The sequence below is a fragment of the Helicoverpa zea genome, chromosome 30, assembly GCF_022581195.2.
Source record: "Helicoverpa zea isolate HzStark_Cry1AcR chromosome 30, ilHelZeax1.1, whole genome shotgun sequence".
Lineage (NCBI taxonomy): Eukaryota > Metazoa > Arthropoda > Insecta > Lepidoptera > Noctuidae > Helicoverpa > Helicoverpa zea.
Window position 1 is genome coordinate 2,356,913 of NC_061481.1, and position 18,933 is coordinate 2,375,845.

The window sequence follows — 18,933 nt, forward strand, 5'->3', positions numbered from 1 at the left end:
ATTGGTGTAGGTTGGCGGACATTTGTCAGGGTTGGCGCGCATTCGGCGAGTTGTTGATTTTTTGGGCACACATCAAAGGAATCGTGGCCCAGCGTGGTGTGTGGTGTTTACACATTCGGCCAATGTTTAGTTCGTCACCGACCGCTGAGGATAAAGTACACTTTTGTGTTGCGTGTAAAAATGAATATAGTAGTTAATATAGTAGTGTAGTATAATATAAATATATATAGTAGTGTACAAATAAATAGCCGAAGCCTTAATTACTTCGACGTCCATCGCAAGTGGTTTTCCAGGCAGGAATGAGCCATGCGCCAATGTGTAAACACCATTTGATCGTGGCTTACATTTGTGCATTGCAAAGCTTGGCCTAACACAGGCCAACGTGTACTGGGGGCTTTATATTTTTTATAGACACTTTTAATAGTTTTACTCTGGCAACAACGAAAAAATCTGGCAAAAATAAAAACAAATATGGTGGTTCATCGGACGTCGGACGACCGTGTATTTTGTTTAGTTTTCTTGTAATTTTAACTTCCTGTGGATTTTGACGCGATAGAGACACATTAATTCTTTTTGTAATTATTACGTGCTGCGGTGTTTTTGTTTTTTTTTTTTGTGCTTGATTGATACTTACGAGATAGGGACTCATTCCTATTATTTTTATTTAGTTTTTGTTATTTTTTGTGCATTGCATAAACAATTTTACGAGACAGAGACTCATTTCGTAGTATTATTCTGATTTTGTGTTTGTGCCTGGACAGTTTTACGAGATACTGACTAATTTTCTAGTTTTAATTGTTTTATTTGTTATTATTTGTGCCTGGACAATTTTACAAGATATAGACTCATTTCCTCTGTTTTGTGTGCCTACTTGTGCATCTTTTTGTTAAAATGTCACGGCATACATGCTATGAACTTAGAAGAAAGTGTGCGAAGTGTAACATCACTGCAAAAGAAGATAGAAACCTGAGTTTTCACAGATTTCCTCTACCTGGTAGAAATACAATATTAAAGTAAGTAATTAAGCAATTTTTATTATTTTCTTTCTCATTAAGTACTTACATTCTATTAATATGGGTCTTCAGAATCCTGAGCAAACAATGTTTTGTTAAAAAAATCTGATCATGTGACTGTCATCTCAAAACAAGCAGACTGTCCACCAGTAAATTTAATGGAATTATGCTACCTCATCGAACAACAGTAAAATATCTAGGAATACACCTATACAAGAAACTGACATAGAACATTTGAACCTTAGATCTCTCTTAGCCTTAAGAAGGACAAGACGGAAAAACAAACTCAAACTCAAAATCATTTATTCAAATTAGGCTGATAAATCAGCACTTTTCGAACTTCAAAACAAAAGACAGCTCCCAATACGCCTGCCCTACACCACTTCCTATGTGTTTTTGCTGGGGAGAAGAAGTGGTACAACAAACTCCCCAGCAACAGAATTAGATCTAATGTTTTCAATAACTTCAGGGCACGTGTATGGGCTGAATACTGTTTCCCAATGGGAGAGTGGTCAACTGAGAAATCACTGACAGACTTACACACACAACACAAGATGTTATGCAGTAAGCATTTTGATGAGTCCGCATTTACTAGCAGTGCCCGGACAAGATTAAATAATTATGCCATCCCTATTGGAACAGAAGGCTTGATGGTAAAGTTTCGCCAGGAGCAATGTGCAACTGGAAGTGAAAAAGATAAAAATATCCCTGTTGAAATATCTCAAGTAAGTTAACTTTAATAATAAAAATAAAAAAACAAACAAGGTGAGCTAAATAAAATCCTTTAATAATACTCAGTCCATCTTCATCATCCTCCGAGCCTTTTTCCCAATCACGTTGGGGTCGGCTTCCAGTCTAACCGGATTCAGCTGAGTACCAGTGCTTTACAAGAAGTGACTGCCTATCTGACCCCCTCAACCCAGTTACCCGGGCAACCAGATACCCCTTGGTTAGACTCGTGTCTAGGGCATGCAATACCGGTTAACCGGTTTCATTTTTACCGGTAAATCGCCCATTTTTGCGAGTTTTAAATTACTGGTAAAAATAATATGAAACCGGTAATTTACCGGTTTTTACATTTTTCTGATAAAATATAGCAATTGTTCATTTAACGTCAAATCTTTGTTATGTAGCCTGAATATAATGTAATGTTGCATACATGACGTCTTGTAAGAGTGTTAAAGTTGCTGTTTTTTAGGAAAGTAAACTTGTGTGTCCTTAACTATCTCTAGGTTAGATACAAATCTTCTTTCTCATCTTAATTTATAAAATCTAAACAAATTGTATTCATTCGGTTATTCTGTTTTTCCTCATAGCTGTCAGCTCATACTAGGTAATAATGTAGCTAATGCTTATTTTACCTACTCTATGACCTTACTGAGCAAGGGCTTTTACTTCACCATGCGGACAGCTCTGAGGACACGGTGGAGCACACAGTCCAGGTGTGCACTGCCTGGGGAGGGTACCGCCGTGTTGACGTTGAGGCAATAGGCAGCGGCGACCTTTCGCGTCCTTCCCTGGTTAAAGCCATTGTCCGGAGCTAGAGGGAATGGGAAGCCGTCGCCTGCTTCTGCGAAGCAGTCATGCTCGAGAAGGAGACGGCGGACCGACAGCGAGTAGCACCTCTCATCCCAGCCGCTGTAGTGGACTACATCACGGGCGCCAAAGGTCGAGAGACGACTCCCGGCCACCATAGGCGTCGTTCTGTGGGCAGTGAGTTCGGGTGGCTCATCGTTCCACCGTCTGCATAGACAACAGACCCGTGTCAGCGGCGCGCGTTGTTCCACGGGCTCCTCAGGGAGATGTCAGCAAACCCAGTGGGACCCAGCAGGGCTAAGGCCTGCCGGGGCCGCGGGATTGTTCGAAAGAGTTACCGCGACCCTGGTCCATAAAACGCCTACTAAAAAACATGGGTTTTAGACAGAAAGAGTCTGTCATTTGATGATTTACCATGAAAAAGGGCTTTCACTTCAATGAAAAATATATTTTTTTACGGTAATTCTTAGCGTTTATCCCGTCTTGTGACGGGGTTGGCTTTCCATATCTTCCTTCTTCCATTTCGCTCTATCCTCCTGAATAGACATCTTCCTCTTCGAGTTCGCAGATTTTCATGTCATTCATTACGACACTCAACCACCACGGTTTCTGCCTGCCTTTGCGCCTTTGACCGGGTATATTGAGATTGAGTATCACATTCACACTGCCGATGTCCTCAGGTGTCACTCCTTTTTACATGTCCGTACCATCGCAGCCGTTTCTCTTACATTTTGTCGGCGACATCGCGTACGGATGGTACTGACATGTTTTTGTTACGGCCCACGTCACAAAAAAACGTTTACCACCTTATACTTTGCATATTTATTTAGTTTTTGCTTGAAGACTACCCAATCTTATTGTTATAATATTACATTTTTTAAAAATTACAAAAATTACCGGTTTACCGGTAAAAATATTTTTATTACCGATTTTTTACCGGTAATTTTTGTTTTACCGAAATTGCATGCCCTACTCGTGTCAGACTTACTGGCTTCTGACTACCCGTAAGAACTGCCAAGGATGTTAAATGACAGCCGGGACCTACAGTTTAATGTGCCATCCGAAACACAGTCAACGGTCTAAGACATACTTAGAAAGTACATACAAACTTAGTAAAGTTGCATTGGTACTTGCCTGACCTGGGATCGAACCCGCACCCTCATACTTGAGAGGTTGGCCCTTTACTCACTAGGCCACCACGACTTCTAAAAGTCCATCTTAAAGCTTGAAAATATTCAGTTGGAATTGATAACTGTTCATGCGTACAAAATCATTGGTACAAGTTAGAAATAATATGAACAATATCAATCTTAATGATGAAACACAATAAATTAGAATGAGCCATTTCAAATCTGTTAATTAAAATGTAGAAACTGATTATCACTTCACAAAAACCATTTTCAATTTTCAGGTACTAGTACCAACGGAACCTTCATTTCCTGTTCAGCTACCAACCTTAGCCGATGCAACTTCTTCACCTGTTCAGCTACCAACCATAGCTGATGATCAGGGTATATATGTTCTGTGATGTCTGCTGATGCCTGATGCGCCAGTATCGTGCAATATTTATTTTTCAATATTTCTGTTTTTCGTTGTGCATTTGTCGTCAAGTTGAGCTAAGGTTCCTTCGACTTACTACCCGTGCCGATAAAGAATGGGATTAGAAATCGCGACAGCTGTATTCAACTCTCGCTCATGTGCTATAGTGTATGAGCGAGAGTGTAGTTGTATCCATAATTCTGATCAGAAAGAATTTTGTGTGTTTTATACCAAAACTGAGACAGGACTGTGGTGTAGTGTCGTGTTTAAGATAGGACTCGTTTAGGGCATATTGTTTTATTACACACATTCCTGGATATTTTATTGTTGTTTGATGAGGTATTATAATTCCATTAAAGGACGATGGGCGTTTTGGTACCCTGTCCAACAGTCTTGATTCTAGTACCATTGCGTGCGTCTTGGCAAGGCAAAAAATGTTTACTATGATGACTAGTCCCAAATCCTTGTCCGTTTCGCGTGACATCGACTAATAGAATGTGTAATGTTCATAAATCATCAACGTAGATGTAGTTCTTAAATCGAACTGTATTTAATAAAAACTGGTAAAGTAACAAAAAACAGGAATTAGGGCTTCTTAAAATGTTGGCCTGCCGACTGCTTTAAAAAAAGACTGTGCAGACCTTTGCAGTTCACGCAGAACTAGGTTATGTATTTGATGAAAGTCTTTCAGTATTTACAATCAATTAAGGTTGAAAAGTTAGGAGACGATGTTAACATAGTACATATTACGACTTAATCTTGCTCCTCAAGAGGTGCTGAGATAATGATGAATTTCTTCTTAAAAAAAGATGAATAGAAATGTTTTGAACTTTTGTCAAATCAGATGACGATTGTGTTTCCGTAGTATGACTCCATAGAATATTGCAAACTTTAGATTATAATAGAGTGTATCTCAAACAATGTAAGATGTCTATTAACTGAGTTTAAAATTATAACACTGACGACATATGCCTCTTAATGAATTTGCATATATGGATGACATACTTGTTTCTATGTCGATTCAATTTTTATCGTTACTCGGATCGGACAGCTAATTGAGGCAGGCCCCATAGTTTTCATTATTCTTCACGCAAATACCTTTCTAATGATATATCATACGTTACTGTTGGAGCGGGTACCAAATCTCATACAAAGTGCCCATTGTCCTTTAGTGGAGGACAGTCCGCTCGTTTTCACATGACAGTCACATGAACAGATTTTTTTAACAAAACATTGGTTGCTCAGGAGCAAAGACTATAAAACCACTTGACTGCGCATACAGTGCCCCGACGCTCGCCAAACGTTAGCGATTTTGCGCGTACTATAAGTCTACGATCAGTACGATCCTTTAGTAGCAACCAAGTCTATGACCTGCGAACACGCTAAATTATTGAGGATTTTATTTAGTAAAAAATAAAAAAATGCCTACATGCGCGATGAAATGGTGCGGGAAACAATTCAGGACATCTAGTTACAAAAAGGATGGCATTGGCAAGTATCAATACCAAAATTTGGCTTTGATTTAATTATATATATTACGAAATACCACAGGGGTCTATTTAAATTGGTGGTTGGTGAACCGCGCTCACGCTCGTTGATGTCTTTTGGGAAAGTCCCTTTCTTTCATTAAGAAATTCTAATATGTCCATCTCTTTCTTGCCCTTTGTATTCCTATCGATGAAATTTGGGCTGTTACCTTTAAGGATAAAGTGGATATCGATAATAGTACATTTACATTAATTAAAAAATATGTTTCATTTTGGCTAATGAGTTAATTAACTGACCATTAGCGACGTTAACCTTTAATGTAATCGAAAGAAGATTTTTGAAGATTCCAGCAATAAAAGAGAAGTGGATATATGTGTACGATCAATGGGGAAAATTGGTCCCCAACAAGTAAATATGTAGGCGCTCGATTATCGTTTTTTACCAAAAACAATCAGGACCCTAAAACATTAATTCGAAAAACTTATACTAAATTAATACATTTTAAGAATCAATAATTTTCTTGTACGGAGTTCTTTTTTGTAATAGACTGATTTTTATTAAGTATTCTTATACGATTTTTATTGAATATTTATTATTATTACTACGATGAAATACATTTTATCGATATTTTATAATTGAAAGAGAGCAATCCCTTGCTGAGCGTACTCATGCAACTCGACCTTGAACTGACCAATAGTAGCCGCGGATTATGTCGCGTCCCCCGGCCCGCAGTGGTGAGTCGTGTTCTAAGAAGAAATTGGCGAGTGCGCTCTCTAGTGGTTATTTACTTTATGCTCAGGAGAAAGTCGTGGTGGCCTAGTGGGTAAAGGACCAACCTTTCAATCTCAATTATGATGGCGCGAGTTCGATCCCAGGTCAGGCAAGTACCAATGCAACTTTTCTAAGTTTGAATGTACTTTCTAAATATATCTTAGACATCATTGGCTGTGTTTCGGATAGCACGTTAAACTGTAGGTCCCGGCTGTCATTGAACATCCTTGGCAGTTGTTACGGGTAGTCAGAAGCCAGTAAATCTGACACCAGTCTAACCAGGGGTATCGGATTGCCCAGGTAATGCCCAGGTTGATTTTGATTTTGATTGATAGGCAGTCACTTCTTGTAAAGCACTGGTACTCAGCTAAATCCGGTTTTTTTTATTTTTTGCTCTAGCTCCGCTATCGACAGTCGATGGCGCCTATTGAAATCTAGTTCTCGTTCATGCCAGTTCTCTCTTTTATGCCTCTCGCACTTCCATTCCTCATACTTTATCTTTCTTACATCCATCTCCTTTCTGTCTTTTTATGGGTGGGTCTCCCATTTACTATCTAATTTGTTTTCTTATCTATTTATTTTCTTTTTATTTATAGGGAAAATAACTCTCTACACATATTTTATTACTTTTCTCTTCTTAACCTATTACATTTATTTAAAAACAAAACATGGCTGACGTGTTTGCGCGACAGAGACGGTATCAAACAATACAGTAAAGAGAAGATAAGTCACATTTGCACCGACTTCTTTAAAACCTTGTATGCTGATTCATCCAGACTCTCTGAACCAATCGAATACCTCCGTCCTGACATCTCTCCCATTATTGGCGGTGAAGTTGATGTGGCTTTAAAAAGCCTGAAGTACAACAAGAGCCCCGGAGACGATGGTATCAGTACTGAGATTCTCAAATTGTTTAAGAACACCCTAATACCCCATATTACAAACCTTTTCAACTCCATTTTATTTACTGGCCAGATACCGCTCCAGTTTACCCACTCAAATATAATTATTCTCCATAAAAAAGGCGATAAGACAGACATCAACAACTACAGACCCATAAGCCTGATCTCGCATCTGTATAAACTATTCATTAAAGTGATACACAACCGCATTAGAGAACACCTAGACCAACATCAACCAATCGAACAGGCCGGATTCCGCCCGTCCTTCTCCACAACCGATCATCTATTCACATTAAATCAAATAATAGAGAAATACAATGAATACCACAAACCGTTGTATCTGGCTTTTGTGGATTACTCCAAGGCTTTTGACAGTCTCAAGCACACAGCGATTTTCACATCTTTACGCGCACAAAATGTAAATGAGACTTACATAAGGCTTTTGGAGCTAATCTACAGAGCCAGTACAGCGTCAGTAAAGCTCCTTTCCCCAGGTCCAACATTCCACATAGAGAAAGGCGTGAAACAGGGTGATCCACTATCACCAAACCTCTTCACGTGTACGCTGGAGGAAGTTTTCAAAAAGCTGACTGTGCCGTGGACATCAAAAGGTATCGCGATCGGGAGCAAGAGGCTTACAAATTTGCGGTTTGCTGATGACATCGTCCTTTTTGCGTCCACATCAGAGGAACTCCAACAAATGCTCCAAGATTTGAGCATGGCAAGCCGAGAGGTTGGACTTCAAATGAACATGAATAAGACACAGACAATGACCAACAGCACGAAACGTAGGGTCGAGGTAGACGGGCAAGCTCTACATTATGTCGACGAATACATCTACTTGGGCCAGTTAGTCTCTTTCGAAAACAGGCAACAGCGAGAAATCGACCGTCGCATTGAGAACGCCTGGAAAAGCTACTGGTCCATGAAGCATTACATGAAAGGGGACCTTCCCCTTTCACTCAAGCGAAAGCTAGTCGACATGTGTATCTTGCCCGTCCTAACCTACGGTGCACAAACCTGGTCTCTCACGGAGTGTCAGAAGTCCAAGCTCAAGGTTTGCCAAAGGGCAATGGAACGTACCCTTTTAGGCATTAAACGGACCGATCGCATACGGAATACCGTGATACGTTCCAGAACAGGAGTCGCGGATGTGGGCCAAATGGCGGCGACATTAAAATGGAACTGGGCCGGACACGTCAGCCGAATGCATCCGGAGAGATGGGCCACTATTATCACCCAGTGGACACCTCAGGATGGACACCGCAGGCGGGGTAGGCCCCGGAAGAGATGGCGTGACGAACTAGACGCCTATCGTCCGGATTGGTGGACACGATCGAAAGATCGGGAAGAGTGGAAGCGAGATGGGGAGGCCTTTGCCCAGCAGTGGGACACTACAGGCTAGATATAATAATATATACATGTTATACTATTTCTACAAAACTATTTTCTTATTTCTACTTACATATTTTATATCTATGTTTACATACCAATATGTACAATATTTTATGAAACATAGTATTATATATCTGTTTTGTTACGTGCTATTACTTTTAGCTAAATCCGGATAGACTGGTGGAAGCCGACCCCAACATGATTGGGAAAAAAGGCTCAGAGGATGGATTGGTTGCTCAAGATTCTGAAGACCCATACTAATAGAATGTAAGTACTCAATGAGGGAGAAAATAATAAAAATTGCTTAATTACTTACTTTAACATTGTATTTCTACCAGGTAGAGGAAATCTGTGAAAACTCAGGTTTCCATCTTCTATTGCAGTGATGTTACACATCGCACACTTTCTTCTAAGTTCCATAGCGTGTATGACGTGACATTTTAACAAAATGATGCACAAGCAGGCACACAAAACAGAGGAAATGAGTCTATACGTCGTAAAATAGTCCAAGCACAAATAATAAACAAAATCCAAATAAACTAGAAAATTAGTCCCTATCTCGTAAAACTGTCCTGGCACAAACACAAAATCAAAATAATACTACGAAATGAGTCTCGTATCTCGTTAAATTGTTTATGCAATGCACAAACAATAACAAAAACAAAATAATAGGAATGAGTCTCTATCTCGTAAGTGTCAATGTGTATAGTTATCGGCACGAATCTTGAGCTCTGACCTTCACCTGCGAAGTAGTAATTTATTGGGTCCATTTTGTGGTATGAAGTGAGGCGCGGGGGCGGGCTAAAAGCGGTGATTGGCCCGCAGTGCATCGCGTCATAGCCGTCTCTCGGGATTGGTTCTTTACTAATGAATCACTTCTGCGCAAATGTAGGTCAGAGCTCAAGATTCGTGCCGGTAACTATATGTATTCATAATTTTGATCAGAAAGAATTTAGTGTGTTTTATACCAAAACTAAGACAGGACTGTGGTGTAGTGTCGTGTTTGAGATAGGACTCGTTTAGGACATATTGTGTTATTACACTATGTCTTCGTACAGGTACTGCTGTGTTTCAGGATGCAAGAAGAGTCGAGGTGTGTCAGAGTTATGTGCTTGTTGAAATTACAAATTGCATATTACAAGTCTTAATGATACTTATCATTTGCACCCCTCTGCCCAAAGTTAGGGCTGCCATCTCGAATTTCGCCAAACCCGGACAAACATTTAAAAAACCTGGACATTTGGCGTAAATCGCATTTCTTCCCCGAACGAGTACGATTTTTTTAAAACAACACCAATCCAATCCATTTACTATTAACATATACTTAAATTCAATGAGGTGCTTCCTTACATGAAAAGTATCCGGGTTTTCCCCGAGACACTTCTTGAAACCCCGCCCGGACGACCCCCGGATGGCCTCCAAACGAGGACAAATCCAGGGAAACCCGGACGGATGGCAGCCCTGCCCAAAGTTCACTCATATTATAGCAAAGCTGTTAGGCGTCGTCCTAATTGGCAGCGATCGCACGATGGCGCGATTAGGGCATGCAATACCGGTTAACCGGTTTCGTTTTTACCGGTAAATCGCCCATTTTTGCGAGTGTTAAATTACCGGTAAAAATAATATGAAACCGGTAATTTACCGGTTTTTACGTTTTTCTGATAAAATATAGCAATTGTTCATTTAACGTCAAATCTTTGTTATGTAGCCTGAATATAATGTAATATTGCGTACATTACGTATTGTAAGAGTGTCAAAGTTGCTGTTTTTTAGGAAAGTAAACTTGTGTGTCCTTAGCTATCTCTAGGTTAGATACACATCTTCTTTCTCATCTTAATTTATAAAATCTAAACAAATTGTATTCATTCGGTTATTCTGTTTTTCCTCATAGCTGTCAGCTCATACTAGGTACAAATGTAGCTAATGCTTATTTTACCTACTCTATGACCTTACTGAGCAAGGGCTTTTACTTCACCACCATGCGGACAGCTCTGAGGACACGGTGGAGCACACAGTCCAGGTGTGCACTGCCTGGAAAGGGTACCGCCGTGTTGTCGTCGAGGCAATAAGCAGCGGCGACCTTTCGCGTCTTTCCCTGGTTCAAGCCATGGTCCGGAGCTAGAGGGAATGGGAAGCCGTCGCCTCCTTCTGCGAAGTAGTCATGCTCGAGAAGGAGACGGCGGAGCGACTGCGAGTAGCAGCTCTCATCCCAGCCGCTGTAGTGGACCAGGAAGACACCACGGGCGCCAAGGGTCAAGAGACGACTCCCGGCCACCGTAGGCGTCGGTCTGTGGGCGGTGAGTTCGGGTGGCTCATCGATCCACCGTCTGCATAGACAACAGACCAGTGTCAGCAGCGCGCGTTGTTCTTAGCGTTTATCCCGTCTTGTGACGGGGTTGGCTTTCCGTATCTTCCTTCTTCCACTTCGCTCTATCCTCCTGAATAGACATCTTCCTCTTCGAGTTCGCAGATTTTCATGTCATTCATTACGACACTCAACCACCACGGTTTCGGCCTGCCTTTACGCCTTTGACCGGGTATATTGAGATTGAGTATCACATTCACACTGCCGATGTCCTCAGGTGTCACTCCTTTTTACATTTTCGTACCATCGCAGCCGTTTCTCTTGCATTTTGTCGGCGACATCGCGTACGGATGGTACTGACTACTGACATGTTTTTTGTTACGGCCCACGTCACAAAAAACGTTTACCATCTTATACTTTGCATATTTATTTAGGTTTTGCTTTAGGGCTACCCAATCTTATTGTTATAATATCACATTTAAAAAAAAATACAAAAATTACCGGTTTACCGGTAAAAATATTTTTATTACCGAATTTTTACCGGTAATTTTTGTTTTACCGAAATTGCATGCCCTAGGCGCGATGCGTTTTTCATCTAGGACGTCGTCCTAATTGACAGCGATTGTACGATGACACGATGCGTTCTCGTCGTTCGAAGAATTCAAACATACAGATTTCATCAGAATGTCCTATTTGAACCTCACAAGTGAGATAGTGAGATCGTGAGATGAAAAACGCATCGCGCCATCGTGCGATCGCTCCCAATTAGGACGACGCCTTAGCCTAACTATTAAATCTTAACAGTAAAACCTACAGTAAAATTAAACATGTGTGTGAATTGTCTTGGATATTTCCTAAGCATAAGGTCTTCATTATTTGTTTTAGATATGCGTCAAGTGCTCCATAAGTTCCCAAATCCTGAAAAGGATAGAGAACGATTCAACACATGGCTTTATGCGATTCGTAGTGATATCTTGGGCTTGGAAAAAAATTAAATTATAAATTTAAAAAAACCCCCGACCCAAAAAAAGCACGCTATTATTATGACAAAAGGTTAAAAACGCTAAACCCTATATAAAGCAAAAAATAACTTTTAACACTACGTAAGTACCAACTAAAGCATGTCAGACTAAACTAAATTTTGTCGTGTCGGGGGACCGCTCTAATTTATTAGCTTAACGTTAGAAGTAATTATATACTACTTCTTATGACTTTTTATATAATTTTGTTTAGATATGTGTTTTTTTATACGAATGTTGTAATTAAGTAGGTATCATTTGATTAATGTACTATTTTTAAAGGTAAAAAGCGGTCCCCCGACACGTCAAAATTTAGTTTAGTCTGACATGCTTTAGTTGGTACTTACGTAGTGTTAAAAGTTATTTTTTGCTTTTTATAGGGTTTAGCGTTTTTAACCTTTTGTCATAATAATAGCGTGCTTTTTTTGGGTCGGGGGTTTTTTTAAATTTATAATTTAATTTTATTTCATGCTTTTGGAAGGAGCTACTTAATTTTTCCTTCTTTCATTTAATTTCTTTTATTTTAAGATGTGGTCGCTATATGCGATCTCGGCCAAAGGAAGCTGTTTAACAATCCTCATGACAAACTGGCTCTGGGAGAATTGCACAGATTGAGAAACAATAAAGATTATCCTTTGGTAATTTTAGACTTTCAGCAAAAATACATATAAATCGGTTTATCCGTTTCATTCCGGCATTCCAGGGTTTGATCCGCCACATCCTATTTTCTGCATCAGGTTCTAGTCAATTAGAAAAATGAAGAGAGCTAGTCAAGACAAATTCAACGAGCCCAAACTCGATGGGTTAACTAAAAGGCAGTTCAGGGTTACGTCTCCTATCTTCATGTCCTAACAGCAGACCAGCTCAGTGGTTCCAGAAGACATTAGTGTTTCAAATTTCTGATCCCACATATGCTTGCAAGTAAACTGAGCGTGTAACATTCCTATCACACCTAACAAACGAGCTGATGACCTTGAAGACCTGAACCGATTTCTACCAAACATAGCTAAGAACACTCCCGAATGACATACCTTTCAAACAAAAAAAACCGCATTACAATCGGATCATCCGTTTGGGAGCTACGATGCCACATACACACACACACAGACACGTCAAACTTATAACACCCCGTCGTTTTTGCGTCGGGGGTTAATGAGTACAATATAAGTACCGCCGTGTATGCCGCTCACACTTCGAACATAAATATCTATGTCGTAACAACAAAATCAGTAGCATTGCTGTGCCAACACTTAATATGCCAGGTTTGTTTAAATCATGTCATCGTCTCATGTTTACATAATGGAATATAATAATACACTTAAATAATTATCAGCCAATGGAAGGCTCAGGCCCTACTTGGCCCGGCTAGGCCGAACGTGTGACCAATTTGAATCTGTGTTTGCCACACTTTTAATAAAGAATTTAAGCAGTGTCCACACCCGCGGTAACTGCGAAGGAGGCTTCTGTGATGCCCTGCACTCTCTCATAATAGGGTAGTTGAATAATTTTTAAAAACTTACTCATAGCGCGCCTTATGGCCAAATGTAACTGAAATATTAATATTTCAGTAAAATACAAACTGAAACATATTTTATTTTGTATTTTTATGAACTTTTTGACATATGATCACCAAAACGCCTCAAACTGTCATTGTCATGGCGAATCGTGTGACGTCATACGTTGCAAAACACAGTGCTGTTTGTTTTTGGTGGATGAAGCGTTCTTATAATTAAAGCAATAAAATGGATCACAAGTTTTACAAATATTGTATAGTGCCTCAGTGCGAAAGCTCGACTATTAAAACACCTGAAAAACTATTTATACATGTGCCTAGAAATGAACAAAGGCGAAAGTGGCTACAACTTGCAAGACGCGACGTGAATGTGGCTTTGGATTCAAAAATGTACTTTTGTGAGGATCATTTCGATGTAAGTTTTAACTTTTTTGCTATAAGTAATGTTCGTTAAATATATTAACGTAATAATAATTAGTAATATCTAAAAAAGATAGTTTTTTTCCGTTGAATGCAACTTGGATTTTTAGGTTAGAATACTCATTCTATTTCTAACAAAAACTTTAATTAAGACTTTAAATTACAGTTGCCAAATGATATGGAAAATTACATGGAATATCATGTCATGGGATTTGTATCGCAAGTTCGGATGAAACCAGATATTTTACCTAGTAAATTTGATTGTCAACCAGATAGAAGAAAACGAGCAAGCAGTAGTTTGGAACGACCATGTGCTCTAAAAAGACAAAGGATGACTATAATAGCAGAGTGCTTAAATAACAGACAGCAGCATTGCCAAAACTACTCTAGTTCAAGAAAAATCTCCAGTTGTACAAATGAAGGTAAATTCATGTTCTGTTACCAACATATACGTATACTAGCTGCTTCGCCTCTAATTTTCAGCCAAATCGGTCAAGCCGTTTTCATGTTATGATGTTATGTCGTGACAACGGAAACCGGGTTTAATTTCTATATATATAGATCTTACAATGTTAAACGGTTGGTTAATACAGGCGGGGTCATAATAAACGGATTCTACTTTACAGTGTACTCTATGCCATAATGTTATAGTGTCTAATGTTTGTATGGACACCCAGAAACAAAAAAAAAGTGAATTTGTGTCTTGATATGGCAATTCTTGAAATCATGACAGCTGTCAGTTTGAGTGTAATGTCAGTGTCAGTGCATTACAGTTGTGTCGATCGAGTGAAGTGTTTATAAGCTTATCCTCTCCGCTTTAACTGTAATAAACCCAGTGTCAATGTTAGTTTTACTTTACGCAAAATGTATTACAAGTGCTGCTTGTGTAACGCTTCGCGACAGGACGCTATTTTGTACCATTTCCCATGCACTGAGAAAAGACGCCAAGTATGGTTAGAGTGTTTACCTTCTTCTCGGGGTGATTTGAAAGCTCTAACGCAAGTGCAGCTTTCGAAGCTGTTTGTGTGCTCAAGACACTTTGAAGAGCGGTTTGTGACTCAAAAATCTCGTCTCGTAGGATCGGCTTATCCTACACTTTTCAGTGCAGAGGAAATAACAAAAGGAATACCATCTCAAAACGGTTAGTAAAGTTATTCTATATAATAAGTTAGCTTTTTTTTACCAAAATGTGTGCGAAGTATGAATTTAGATGTATGGAGAGCAAGAGGAAGACGGAAAGATGGATGGATTGCCTGAAAGATGACTTGAATAGGAAGGGAGTGAGTGTCAGTATGACGAGTGACAGGGGAACATGGAAGAGGATGATATATTGCGCCGACCCCAAATAAAATTGGGAACAGGGCAGAACAAAGAAGATTCTTTACCACTTTTGTTTACCAAAAGTTGAAAAATATTGTTGATGAACTACAAGAATGTTGCTGGAACCAAGTACTTTGACCGTAACTATTATTAACGTTTTATTTTCAGAGAACGTAGACCCTCAGGCCGATCATATTTACTGCAGAAAGAGACACTTTGATCATACTTATGCAAAACGGAAACCTTTGACAGGTAATGTGTGAACAACTAACATTAAGTGTTCATAGGTTTGTATGTGCGTCAATTTTCTTTTTTAATTTGTATTTAAGTTGTGGCCTAGTAGGTAAAGAACCAACCTCTTGAGTATGAGGGCGTGGATTCGATATCGGGTCAGGCAAGAACCAATGCAACTTTTCTTAGTTTGGATTAGTTTGGTTAGATGAAAAGGTGAAGGAAAACATCTTGAGAAAACCTGGACTATAAAGTCTGGAATCACCAACACTCATTAAGCAAGCGTGGTGATTAATGCTCGGTCGAATCCTACTCGGTGTGAGAGGAGGCCGCAGCCCAGCAGTGGGACGATAAAAAGGCTGTAACAGTAACAGTGTTTATGTGAACAGATCTTCAAATTATAATTTAACTCTCATACAGGTCTGTTTATTTTGGTAATTTTTGTGTAATCCCTAGCTTTTGAAGATACCTTCTTCGCTACACGTTGATTCGCGTTTGCTCATTTGTTTTAGTAAGATACTTAATCAGAAGCCTTCAACCTTTGCGTTGTGTACTTTTCTACGAGAGAGACGTTTTGTGTGCGATATACTTAATCCTAACGTACTTAAGTTATCATTCCTACTACGTTACTTCGTAATTACAAATTTAAATAAAATATTAACATCATTAACGTTATGGCTAATCGGCTTTGCTTTAACGGTCTCTATATCTTTGCTTAGAGGTTTCGGCGCGTCTTACAAGTTCTTCCATATTGCAGTAGATGTCACTGTTTTCAAGATTAAAAACTTATACATATCTTAATATTATTATCAAAATAAACATAATTTTAAAATTATAATAATATAAATGTATTATCCAATCATACGTCAAAATAAATCATGAGATAAATTTAACCACAAATTACATTTATCCCATGCCCAAGAGAATACCGTTCCGCATCACGTAAGGCATTTTACAAACCCTTAAAACTCAATGGTCTCTTATAAACATGAACAAGCCTTTTTAATGATTAGTCATAATAGGAAAATGCACATTTATTTGCATTTTTTCTATTATCATATCTATCCATTTTTCAATTTTTCTTGTTTAGTTAGTAAGGGAACTCCAGTCTAACCAAGGGGTATTGGGTTGCCCGGGTAACTGGGTTGAGGAGGTCAGATAGGCAGTCGCTTCTTGTAAAGCACTGGTACTCAGCTGAATCCGGTTAGACTGGAAGCCGACCCCAAACTGATTGGGAGAAAGGCTCGGAGGATGATGATGAGTTAGTAAGGGAACGTTATAATGTAATATCTGGTCTGTCACTGTCAATGTCATTCATTCCGTTTCTCTTTGTGAATGTGCTCCGCTTTTATTTTTATGATTTTTTCGTTAACTTCGCCTGTTACGTTGGACTTACGCATAAAACCTTGGACCCTGTTTTGCCTGACGATTTGTACTTTGTTGAACTGGGTTATGGCTGCTTCTGAGAAAGGTTGTTGTGTGCCACGATGCGATACGATATAATAATAATATTCCACAACTATCACACAACGCCACCTAGTCCCAAGCCAAGCAGAGCTTGTGTTATGGGTACTAGACAACTGATAAACATTCTTATATATTTCTAAATACATAAATATTTTAGATAAATTACACCCAGACACAGAACAAATGATCATGCTCATCACACAAACATTTGTCCTGTGTGGGAATCGAACCCACGACCTCTGGCATAGCAGCCAGGGTCACTAACCAGTAGACCAACAGGCCTGTGATATGTTACTAAGGTGCGCAAAGCAAATAGTTGAAAACCACCCAATTATGATAATAACTAGCTTCCGCCAGAGGCTTCGCCCGCGTGGTGTGTTGATAAAAAGTAGCCTATGTGTTAATCCAGGGTATTACCTATCTACATACCAAATTTCAATCAAATCGGTCCAGCCGTTTTTGCGTGATTGAATAACAAACATACATCCATACATTCTCACAAACTTTCACATATATAATATAAGTAGGATATAATTTTGGCGACCTCGATGGCGCAATGGTCACCATGCCGGACTGCCGAACCTGAGGTCCCGGGTTTGATTCCTGGTTCGGTCGACATTTGTGTGATGAGCATGCTTGTTGGCCGCGGTCTGGGTGTTACAATATGTATTTATAAATACGTATATATGTAGCTATATGTAGTCTATCAGTTGTGTTAGCACCCATAACACAAGTTAATTAATAACTTACCATGGGGCTAACCGGCCGTGTGTGAAAAGGTGTCCCGACATTATATATTATTATTATATTATGACACCTTACAATAATTGTTATCTTTCACACACCTTAGAATAAAGTTATCTTTTGACGCAACAAGTCTGGGTCAGGATCGCTGGACCAAGAGAGATTTTTGAAAATTGAGCAAAACCAAGTTTTACTACCTATTTGGTACCAGACATCAAATATTTTGTACCTCGCTATAGTGTGTGCTCTCAGTTTTAACTAAAAATAATATTTTTTAGGCAAAGATCATACAGTCCTGCATACGTTTCCTAATCCTGATCAGGATATGGATCGATATCTTGCATGGACTCGATCAGTTGGCATTGATAAATTAGCTCTGGATCCCCATTATGTGTATAAAAACCGACGAGTGTGCCATGACCATTTTGAACTGAAATTTTTGACATGTACAAGAAGACTGTGCCCTGGTGCAGTTCCCACTTTGTTATTGTTGGGTAAGGTGAATATTCATCATTTAATTTTGTTATATTTCTAATTTTATTTAACTTACTGTAAAATCAAAATATGTTTCTAAACCTGAGCAAATGAAACCTGTTAAAAATTATTCATCTACACTAAATATAAAAAACCGGCCAAGTGCGAGTCGGACTCGCGCGCGTAGGGTTCCATACCACCCGAACTAATATTCTATATATGTATACAGGGTTACTGGTAAGTAGACCGCATCCTTTCATGAGGTGATATTATAGGTCAATACGGACAAATTTGACCATGGGATACACTGGGCAAAAGTTAACCCGTTTCAAGATAATCGAATTTCAATTATCTTGAAACTTGACAGAGGAGCGAAAACAATAGGGTCCCGTTTTACCCTTTGGGTACGGAATCCTAAAAATGTATTTGATATTATTATTATACGCAGAGCTTGATTTTACACTATTTAATTGTGAAAACCATAAAACACAAACAAACTATTGAATATATGTTGGAACTGTCCTGCAAATTTTTTCTATGCAATTGGTGCAGAGATATTAATAAAACCATTAATGGTACTAGAACGGTGGAAGATACTGACGATAATAAAACCGTATGCCTTTAGTTATTATAATAAAAAAAACATTACAGAAAATCAGTCAACAACTAAACTGTTGTTTTATTTATTTGCCTGAATTCTATTTTATCCAAAGTAATTTTACAGACAAATTAACAGTCAAGTGATTTGTCTTTTGGAAATTACTTTGGGGAATTAAAAAATGTATTCTGGAGTCCC

At 39.0% G+C, this 18,933-nt stretch overlaps 2 protein-coding genes across 14 annotated transcripts in view; both read left to right on the forward strand.

Moving 5' to 3' along the window:
- LOC124644475 overlaps positions 1 to 18,933 on the forward strand; it is a 179,006-nt gene that overhangs the window by 20,268 nt on the left and 139,805 nt on the right. For 7 of the 13 annotated variants that reach the window (XM_047183854.1, XM_047183852.1, XM_047183853.1 and 4 more), the window contains exons 1-2: positions 13,627 to 13,896; positions 14,068 to 14,323. The exons of 2 other annotated variants lie outside the window; for them this stretch is intronic. In XM_047183854.1, the coding sequence (XP_047039810.1) occupies positions 13,711 to 13,896; positions 14,068 to 14,323 (442 nt within the window). In that variant the 5' untranslated portion in view covers positions 13,627 to 13,710. 4 more of the 13 variants (XM_047183856.1, XM_047183847.1, XM_047183855.1 and 1 more) reach the window with 4 other exon arrangements.
- LOC124644481 lies at positions 468 to 4,407 on the forward strand. Its single transcript, XM_047183888.1, has 3 exons — positions 468 to 1,013; positions 1,483 to 1,738; positions 3,961 to 4,407. Exons 1-3 carry the CDS (start codon positions 892 to 894, stop codon positions 4,075 to 4,077), a joined length of 495 nt encoding a protein of 164 aa, XP_047039844.1. The 5' UTR covers positions 468 to 891; the 3' UTR covers positions 4,078 to 4,407.

Bases quoted from the DNA above. Each gene is read 5' to 3' on its own strand.
- LOC124644481 (XM_047183888.1), top strand. From the start codon at position 892: ATGTCACGGCATACATGCTATGAACTTAGAAGAAAGTGTGCGAAGTGT. The intron at 1,014-1,482 runs GTAAGTAATTAA...CAATAACTTCAG, and splicing joins GGTAGAAATACAATATTAAA to GGCACGTGTATGGGCTGAAT. The intron at 1,739-3,960 runs GTAAGTTAACTT...TTCAATTTTCAG, and splicing joins TCCCTGTTGAAATATCTCAA to GTACTAGTACCAACGGAACC.